We start from the raw sequence: 10,137 nt of genomic DNA, 5'->3' as shown, positions 1-10,137 counted from the left end.
AGACAGTTTTTCACTTGACCCCATGAGAGTTTTCATATGCTTAGAACTATCATTTGAGAACTTTTTAATCAGATCCTTAGCATACTTGGATCGACACAGAAATATACCATAATGTAGTTGTTTAACTTGGAATACAAGGAAGAAATTCAACTCTCTTACCATGCTCATTTCAAATTGCGATGATATGCACTCAACAAAGTTATCAACAAATTTTGTGATGATGCACCAAAGATAATGTCATTTACATAAATTTGGCAAATCAAAATATCATGCTTCAATTTTTGAATAAAGAGGGTTTTATCAACCTCACCTCGTTTAAAGCCCAAGTTGATCAAATAATCATCCAACCTACCATACTACGCTCGTGGAGCCTGTTTCAGTCCATATAGATCTTTCTTTAGTTTGTAGACATGGTCCATACGATGTGGATCTTCAAATCCTTTTGGTTGACTCACATATGCTTTCTCATTTAAAATTCCATTTAAAAAAGCGCTCTTAACATACATTTGATACAATCTGATGTGCATATGGCATGCTATGGCAAGAAACAGTCGGACTGACTCAATTCGAACTACAGGAGCGAAGGTTTCATCAAAATCCATCCCCTCAACCTGTGTATATCCTTGAGCTACTAACCGAGCCTTGTTTCGAATAATGTTACCAAATTCATCTGTTTTATTTTTTAAAATCCATTTTGTTCCAATAAAATTTGGATTCGATGGTCTATGAACCAAATCTCATACATCATTGCGCACAAATTGTTCAAGTTCTTCATGCATTGCATTGACCCAGAATTCGTCTTTTAGTGTATCGTTAATGTTCTTAGGTTCAATGTGAGACACAAAACAAGAGTGACTTACCTATGAAAATGTGGAGCTCATGCAGACTAATCCAATCATTTTACGGTAGTCCACTTTTTCCTTCTTTCTTGTTTGCACATCATCATGCACCTCACCAATGATCCGTGATGATGGGTGGTTCTTCTGAATCTTGCTTGGAATATCCTTTCCTTCATTATTAACCCCATCATCATTGTCCTCATTCTCTAGTGTTTCTGTTCAACTCAGTGGTGGTGTTGTGCTGGGTGTTGTCTCACTGGTCTCAACACCAGACTCAACACCATTTCTGGTCAGTGGCTCAATTACATCCAGCAGTCCTTCAGTATCATCTTCCTTGGTTTTTCCTGTTAGGTTTGCAAAATCATCAAACTCAACATTAATTGACTCAATAGTTGTCCTAGTTCTCAAATTAAACACATGATAAGCCCAACTATTCATTGAATATCCAAGAAATATGCATTTATCACTTTTGGAATCGAATTTCGCGAGATAATCTCGATCATTCAAAACATAGCAAACACAATCAAAGTTATGAAAGTATTTAAGGTTTGTTTTCTTTCCCATGATGATTTCATATAATGTCATTGTTGATCCATTCCTTAAAAATACTCGGTTGGAAATCAAACATGCAGTTTTTAAAGCTTCGGCCCAGAAGCGCTTTGACACATTTTTGGAACTTAGCATGACCTGAGCCATTTTTGAAAGGTTCGATTTTTCCTTTCAGCTATTCCATTTTATTTATGGGTCTTCGGAGTTGAAAATTCATGAGTGATACATTTCTTATCGCACAAAGAAGTAAAATGAGAATTTTCGAACTCCTTACCATGATCAATTCTAATTTTAACCATCCTCACTTCATGCAAATTGGTTAGTCCAGCATTCATTCTTAAAAACATCAAAAGTATCAAATTTTTCTTTAAGAAAACTTACCCGAGTAAAACGAGAAAAATCATCAACACAAACAAATTAATATTTCTTATCACCCAAGCTTTCAACATCCATTGGACCTATTAGATCCATGTGTAAGAGTTCAAGGCACCGTGTTGTCCAAAGTTTGCAACACCGGGTGCGCAACACGGGTTTGCTTACTTTTCTGACACGGTCCACAGACATATGCATTACCTGAACTCAAATTAGGCATAACTCACAGCATCAAACTTTTACAGATTCTTCGAAGTCTTGAAGCTCACGTGTCCTAATTTCTGATGCCATAGGTCCAAATAACTCACCTTGGCACTTCGACAATCATCAACTTCTCCCAAATGATAGCAGTTGTCAGTGGACCGAGCGCCTGACATTGCACAAAAATTGGCATCATTAAAAAATTCAAAATTATTTTTATTGAACCTAACGTGCAAATCATCATCACAGAGTTGGCTTATACTTATCAAGTTCGAGTTAAGTCCTTCAATGTGTAGAACATTGTGAAGTTCAGGAAGCCCATCAACATTCAGGGTTCCTTTGCCTACAATTCTTTCCTTGGCACCACCACCAAAAGTTACACGTCCACTCCTTACTTCAACATAATTTGTGAGGTGTTCTTTAGATCTGGTCATATGACGTGAGTACCCACTGTCAAAGTACCACACTTCTATAATGTTAATTTTTAAAGAAGTATAAATAACATTGCATCGAATAACAGTTTTGGGTACTATATTTTCCTTGAGGGAGAATTTTTGACTGCGGTGTTGTGCTTGGTGTTGTGGATCAATTTGTCCAACACCCGATTTGATTGTCAATTCAGGTATTCATCTCTGAGTTTATAGCAGAAAGGCTTGATGAGCCCATGCTTATGACAGTAATGGAAGATAAACTGTCGCTTTCTTTGCTTTGGTGTAGAGGTTTACATTGGCTTCTTGATTTGTGACACCTTCATTGGAGTATCAACTTTCAAAAGAGTCGAGGGAAATTTGATTTGTTTTGGCCTTTATTCCGAGACTAGCTTTGAGATTGGCAGAGTCTTCACAGTAGGGTCAACCATTAAGGAGACTGAATTTTCTTCACTTCTCATTATAAACACAATTGATTTTGATCCGGAGTTGGAAGATTCACTATGTTCATATACACTTTTAACATATCCAAGACCAGCTCTGCTATCCTTTTCCATTGTTAGCATTGAGTCGTGCTTTGATGAACTTGAGTTGAATTTTGCATGATTTTTTGAGGCTTTCTCAAGATCATCCTTGACTTTACAAAGTTCAAGATCCTTTCTACTCAATAAGATTTCAAGTCGAGACAAACTGCTTTTTAACTCAGTATTTTCTTTTGAAATCGTTGAATTTGTCTCATTTCTTTTAAGTCAATCATCATAGAGCTCTTCATACATCATCTGGACAATCTCTATAGTAATCTCTTCTTAGTCATATTCCTGGATTTCTTCACAGTTTGAGTTCCCAAGAGATTTAGCATTAAGGCATAGTGACTTTGCGATGGTGTTGCGGCCTGGTGTTGCAACATCAATGACAACATCAAGTGGATTGACTTGCAGTTTGCGTGTATTCATCAAAATGGCATAAAAAGAGGTTAAATAATCTCATTTACTGGATTCAAGTTCTTCATCATCACTCAAGGAAACTGCCATGTTTTTATTTTGTGCAGTCGATTGGCACTTTCATTTGCATAAAGCCCATATCCAGAACACTCTATGCACTGTACCGAATCCAATTTTTTACTTTTTTGTCTAGCCATCACTTCATTTCTTGGTTTAAAATACCCTTGGGCAGGTGTATGCAGTTTATTTTAGTCAGAAGGGCCAAAAGAAGGTTTTGGTAGTTTCACAATTTTCTTCTTGTATCTCATCCTCTTCAAGTAATGACCGAACTTCTTAGTAATCATGGAGATTGACTTCTCACCGAGATCAGATTCATTTGCTTCCTGAATTATATTGTTGAAGGAGTCATCAGTAGCTTGCAATGCAATGGCCTTCCCCTTATCTCTTCTTTGCAGATCTAAATCATCTCAAACATCCTGAGAGAGCTTATCAAATCTTTCAGATTTAATGTAAACGCTTCCTTTGACTCATTAATGGCACAAATCTTGATGTTAAATTGTCCTGGAAGGGATCTCAATACCTTGCTGACAAGCCTTTTATTAGACAAAGGATCGCCGAGACTAAAAGCTTCATTAGCTATGTCCTGAAGTCTTCGATCATACTCAACAATGATCTCATTTTCTTCCATCCCGAGACTCTCAAATTTGGAGGTCAGCATCCTCAGTTTAGTTCTACGAACACTTTTTAATCCTTCACAGTATTTTTGGAGAATGTCCCAAGTGTATTTGGCAGATATGCAATTGGTAATAAGGCTGAACATGTTGACATCAACAGAGGTAAAGATGACATTGATTGCCTTTGAGTTGAAATTTGAGGTCTGAACCTCATCATTAGACCATGCACTCTCAGGTTTAACTCGGCTGTCACCATCTGCATCAACAATTATAGGTGGTGACCAACCATCTAGAACCCGTTGCCAGGCTCTTTCCTCGATGGATTTTATGTACATCCTCATCTTGACTTTCAAATACATATAATTCGATCCATCTAAGACCGGTGGTCTAAAGGACGCACTTGAAGCCAATGTGTCCATTGAGCTATTGTTATATTTCCTGTAAAAACAACAGAAAACTAGAATCAATCACTTAGTATATCAAGCATTGGCTTTGATACCACTTGAAAGAGGTGTTGTAGATCATGAACGAACATGAAATAAATTATGATGTGCGTATCAGAAGTTAGTATTGTGTGCTGGTGTTGTCAACACCAAGACACAACATGCAGCGAAAATTAATTATTTAACACACACGCAAACTTCAATAACCAGAATAAGATGGATTAAATTATGCATAAGTACGAATATTTGTTCAATGTCTAATGGCAAAAATTCACTAGAAAAATATGTAAATCGTTTACACAAAACAATACTAGTGAGATTAACAAAACCAAATTTCTTGACACTCCAAAGAATTAAAATGCATCAAAAACTCTAACCACAAACTAGATGCATAAAACAAGAACCGTATTGCTTGAAATCAAACGAAACTACTCTTCACCTAACACTTCACGCAGTGTTTTTCTTGAGTGTCGTCAACACCAATCAGCAACACGCAAAGTATGTGAATCAATCACACAAATTCTTCACACGAAAATCTTCAATTCTGAACTCTGTGTATGCTCAGAGAAACTCCAACAGCTACGCCTTGTTCTTTTATGAATATTTCGTAAATATACTTCACCAATATCTTGACCTTATTATATTCTCATAAAACCAATCCTACAAATATGAAAACAAGAGTTTATTAGGAATAAAATTCTATTCCAATATAAGATACTATATCTTGTGTAGGATAAATATCAAGATTAGATTAGGTCAAATAAGTTTAGAAATGCAAAACACTTATATTTCGAATTATATAAAAGATAAAGATTAATTAAGAATAAAATATTCTTTTCAAATATAATAAAACAAATTGAAGCGGGGACGGGGATGGGGTCGGAGATCCCAGTCTCCGCGAGGTCGGGGATGGGGATTCTCAATTTGGTAGCATCGGGGATGGGTCGGGGATGGGGCAGGGATGGGGAGGGGATATAAATTGGGGGCGGGGATGGGGATGGAAAATCCGCCCCGTCCCCGCCAATTACCATCCCTAGTTTTTAACGGCTTTACTTGAGAGTTTACCTCATGCATACCTGAAAATAGTGGTTGTTGATCCCTTAAAAAAAATAAAAAAACAAATTTGACATTTTGCCTAAAATATATTATATCCCAAATTTCTCCAACATAAATGCACAAACAAAACACACACTGAGAGTTAGACTTGTCAAATTGGGTCAGGTCCGTGGGGTCGGCCCGCCCCGCTATAAAAATTGAGCGGGTTGGGTTGATAAAATATCAGCCCGTTTGGAGGCGGGCCAAATGGGCTGAGCCCATTTGGGTTACGGGCCAAGATGGGTCGAGCCCAAACGGGGTGGGTTGGCCCGCCAAATTAGGGTAGAATATTTTTTTTTATATTTTTAAGTTTTATATAAAAATTGGAATAAATCTCTTACGCCTTCATCACTCTCTTATCTTATTTCTTTCTTTTTTTTCTCCTTGACCTCGCTTCCATTACTCACTCTGATAAAATCTGAATCTCTGTAAATTTTATTCATGAATCTTAAAGAGAAGAAATCTCTGCAAATTTTATTCATGAATCTTAAAGGGAAGAAATTTTTGTAAATTTTATTCATGAATCTTAGAATAATTTTTAAGCATAACAGTTGTTTGTGAACCTAAGAGCGGTTTCGTTTGAAGTCCGACGTGTTGTAGTGAAATTTTGTGGACCCAGCGGAGGTTTGATAATTATGTGTATTGTTGAACACATAATATTTTCTAAATTTACAATCGTCTCTTTCCTCGACTTTCTATTCTCTTCCATATCTCAATCTTCATGTTTGGTTTAAACACTTTACTTTTTATGGATTATGTTGATGCTTTCTTATTTTCTTATTTCAATGTTTTTAAGTATTTTATGAAACTATTTGACTGAAATATATTTTTCTTCTATGTTTACTGCGATATTGTTTAGTATTTTTTTCTTAAAAAAATAAACGGGTCGGCCCACCTAACTCGCGGTCTAAGGTGGGTTGAGCTGGGTTGATCATTTAGAGGTACGCGAAAATAGCAGGGTGGCCAGCCCGTTTTGACATCTCTACTGAGAGTGGAATAAAATAGCTAGAGAAATTCGACTCTCTTCTTTTGCATCTCATTTTGAGTTCATTTGGCTTTTTACCATTCTTCTTCTCTCATTTTCTTCCCTACGCCAAATTTTACCCCACATGATTTCGGCTGAAAATTTCCTCGAAGTTTCATCAATAATTCTGTTGATTCTCCTGTGGTAGAGACGAATCTGGATGACCAAGACCGATGATGAAGTTTACGCCGAAATTTGTCATAATTCTAGGTCTGCTGTGATCTGAAGTCCCTTTTTTGTGTTTATATTTTCTTAAATTTGAATTTGAGTTCAAACTCAATTTTCAGATCTACGGGTTTGAAATTCGAGCAACCGAAAGGGGGGTTGTGTGTTTTTTTATAATAATTATACATAAAATGCCTGGTCATGGGGATTTGGGTAGGCAAATAGATCAGTTGATGGAGTGCAAGCCGCTATTGGAGTCGGATGTGAGGTCTCTGTGCGAGCAAGCGCGAGCAATTTTAGTGGAGGAATGGAATGTGCAGCCGGTGAAATGCCCCGTGACAGTGTGCGGCGATATTCACGGACAGTTTTACGATCTGATCGAGCTTTTTCGAATAGGCGGAAACGCTCCCGATACTAATTACCTCTTCATGGGAGACTATGTTGGTGAGTTTTCCATGGCTTTTGGGCAATTTTATGGAAGAGAAGCTTATCTTGGTTTGTGTTATTTGTTTGATGCATATGAACTGGTTCTGTTGGAAGTTTTAGCTAATTTTTGAAACTTGGATAAATCGTAGATGGGTTTTCTTCTTGTTTGTAAGTGTCCATCGTTGATATTTTGAGAAGATGAGTAATTTTTTTACTTTATAATTGATGTTTCTAGTCTAGGCCAGAAAAATAAATTGGATAATCGATGTATTTGCATGTGGGAAGTGAACTGAATTATGAGCGTTAAATTGTTATGCCTAGATTGTTCCAGAGATATATATTTTTTGGAAGAAAAATCAATGAGGTGTGAATGACAGCTGATTCCTTATCACATTTTATGGAATTTTACTTGGCTTTACTACAGTAATGACTCTATAGACATGCAATTTTGGAGTTTTTGCATCTGTATTTTCTTTCATATTGACGGAATCTTCAATACCTATCCTTGCCAACATGTCCTTCTTTTGGCAATTGAGTTTGGTCACAATTATTGAATAATGCTTCACTAATAAAGAATTTTGTCTTGTGTATCCTTGTGGTAATATAGTTCTATTAATTAGCTGGCCTGTTAGAAAGGGCATCTTAGCAGTTCTCTAATGATACATTTTGTGTCATGCAGACCGTGGGTACTACTCAGTGGAGACCGTTACACTTTTAGTTGCTTTAAAAGTTCGTTATAGAGATAGAATTACTATTCTTAGAGGGAATCATGAAAGTCGGCAAATCACTCAAGTGTAAGACCTCTACTTTCTTCCATATGCTCTTACCGATAGATATCCTTTGAAGTGGCATAGATTATCCTCATCAAAACCTAATGAAAAGCTGCACAATTTACACTATAACCCAAAATTACGGAGGAAATGGGCATCATTTTAAAGATTTTATCTCACTTGAAATGAAATTTTTCCTTGATATCAGATCTGCTCACTGAATGGTTTTAGATGGAAAGTTAAAATTAGCTAAGTTCTTGAGCATCTCCAAAATTTGAAGACTATATTCTTCTTAATTCGATCATTTCCAGGTTTACTAATTCACCTCTTTTGGTTTGCTAGATATGGGTTCTATGATGAATGCTTGAGAAAGTATGGCAATGCCAACGTCTGGAAGTATTTCACGGATCTTTTTGATTATCTACCCTTGACTGCACTAATTGAGAGTCAGGTGTGGATTATAAGTTGCCACACTCCTCCGTTTATGTTTTGTCAATGGAATAACTTTATGTCTGATGTCTTGCAATGCTTCCTTCTAGATATTTTGTTTGCATGGAGGTCTTTCACCATCTCTTGATACACTAGACAATATCCGAGCTTTGGACCGTATACAGGAGGTACCGGGAGTTTTTATTGTCACTTGCGTCTTTATTATCTCTCTGGTACATGTATAGTATATTCTGTTTTTAGTATTTTGTCCTTGCTTGTATGAGGCGATGGGGCAATTTCGGATTGGTGTTGATATTTACTCCGGAGCTATACTGCTATTTCTGTTCTAAGCTAAGAGAATACCTCCTTGACATCTCTATGGTTCTGTTTGTTGTGAGTAATTTTCCAAAGCCTGTTCTTGATCTACATGCTTGTTGATTGGGTTGCAGGTTCCACATGAAGGACCGATGTGCGATCTCTTATGGTCTGATCCGGATGATCGCTGTGGTTGGGGCATATCGCCTCGTGGCGCTGGATACACTTTTGGTCAAGATATCGCGGCTCAATTCAACCACACCAATGGTCTCTCCCTAATTTCAAGAGCTCACCAGCTTGTCATGGAGGGCTTCAATTGGTGCCAGGTATGCTAAGAATCTGAATCACACAATCACATCAACCTTAATTTCTAACAACAGTTTCATCACTCGTTTATCCCTTTCATGTATTTGTAGGACAAGAACGTAGTAACAGTCTTTAGCGCTCCAAACTATTTTTATCGTTGTGGAAATATGGCTGCCATACTCGAAATTGGGGAGAACAAGGATCAGAATTTCCTCCAGTTCGACCCAGCTCCTCGGCAGATTGAACCCGATACGACGCGCAAAACTCCAGATTATTTTTTGTGAACCCGAGACCTCTTTTCAGCCATTTGTAACATTCTTTTGCTGTTATGTCACTGTTGATGCGCATTAAGATATTAGTAATTGTTTGTTGGAGAGTGATTTTTTTCATCATTCTTCGATTGGGAGGTCACTCAAGTACTCCAGAGTAGGAATGGTGGCAGGGGTTTTTTGGGCTGTCTATTCCTTTCTTTTCCATTCAGAAAATAGAAGCAACAAAATGACACGATAATATTGTGTGTTTGTAATTTAAAAGGATGGAGGAAGTAGTTTCCCATTTTATTCTGGCAACTAATCATAATTTCATTCAACTGAATCGTGCCTTTGGGCTTGCCTTCTTTGGGTTGTCCTAGAATTGATAGCACTTGCTATATTTTTTGTTCAATTTATTTATTTCTTATACAATCATTGATTATAACAAGGGATGACATGATCTTTTTGTATCAGTTATGTGTATGTTTGTAGAATTGTGTTGAACTTTTGTTTTTATAAATGTATTAAGTTAAAATTAGAGACCTCAAAAAAATATTATTGGTTGTCTCATAGGTCAATCCATTAAAAACTCGGGTACAAGTCAGATTGGGATCCTAGTATAGGCAATTTTTGTTATGGACTTTTCATTCTCACTGATTGGGATCCTCAAGACCAGCCTTGTCCTTAAAGTTGAATGTAGTGAAGAGGTCCGTATTTCGTATTTGTAAATTTGCGGAATTATTTAAAAAAAATTTTCTTTAAATAAATAACATGCATCATTCATAAAATATACTGATAAAAAGATTTAATGTTTAAAATAACAGCGGAAGTAATTATTGTTTTCAAAACCACAACTTAAAAATAAATCATCAAAGTAAAAACTGAGTTTGAACATAAATAGTAAATGAT

At 36.6% G+C, this 10,137-nt stretch overlaps 1 protein-coding gene across 2 annotated transcripts; it reads left to right on the top strand.

The window, feature by feature from the left end:
* The first annotated feature begins 6,574 nt into the window (after window positions 1–6,574).
* LOC140975352 (serine/threonine-protein phosphatase PP2A-2 catalytic subunit-like) lies at window positions 6,575–9,550 on the top strand. 2 transcript variants are annotated; one of them, XM_073439019.1, is made up of 7 exons: window positions 6,575–6,776; window positions 6,854–7,175; window positions 7,837–7,951; window positions 8,270–8,378; window positions 8,467–8,544; window positions 8,806–8,997; window positions 9,088–9,550. In XM_073439019.1, exons 2-7 carry the CDS (start codon window positions 6,923–6,925, stop codon window positions 9,259–9,261), a joined length of 921 nt encoding a protein of 306 aa, XP_073295120.1. In that variant the 5' UTR covers window positions 6,575–6,776; window positions 6,854–6,922; the 3' UTR covers window positions 9,262–9,550. The 2 variants fall into 2 exon arrangements, with proteins under 2 accessions (XP_073295120.1, XP_073295119.1); XM_073439018.1 differs by having other exon boundaries at window positions 6,575–7,175.
* The last annotated feature ends 587 nt before the right edge of the window (window positions 9,551–10,137 follow it).

The sequence above is a fragment of the Primulina huaijiensis genome, chromosome 4, assembly GCF_012295235.1.
Source record: "Primulina huaijiensis isolate GDHJ02 chromosome 4, ASM1229523v2, whole genome shotgun sequence".
NCBI classification, from domain to species: Eukaryota; Viridiplantae; Streptophyta; class Magnoliopsida; order Lamiales; family Gesneriaceae; genus Primulina; species Primulina huaijiensis.
Note: the sequence above shows the minus strand (reverse complement) of the source record. Positions and strands in the feature narration are given on the sequence as shown.

What these genes read in the sequence shown, in the direction of transcription:
- LOC140975352 (XM_073439019.1), top strand. Translation starts at nt 6,923, where the DNA reads ATGCCTGGTCATGGGGATTTGGGTAGGCAAATAGATCAGTTGATGGAG. An exon ending in AGTCGGCAAATCACTCAAGT is followed by an intron (nt 7,952 to 8,269) that starts GTAAGACCTCTA and finishes TTGGTTTGCTAG; the next exon opens with ATATGGGTTCTATGATGAAT. An exon ending in CTGCACTAATTGAGAGTCAG is followed by an intron (nt 8,379 to 8,466) that starts GTGTGGATTATA and finishes GCTTCCTTCTAG; the next exon opens with ATATTTTGTTTGCATGGAGG.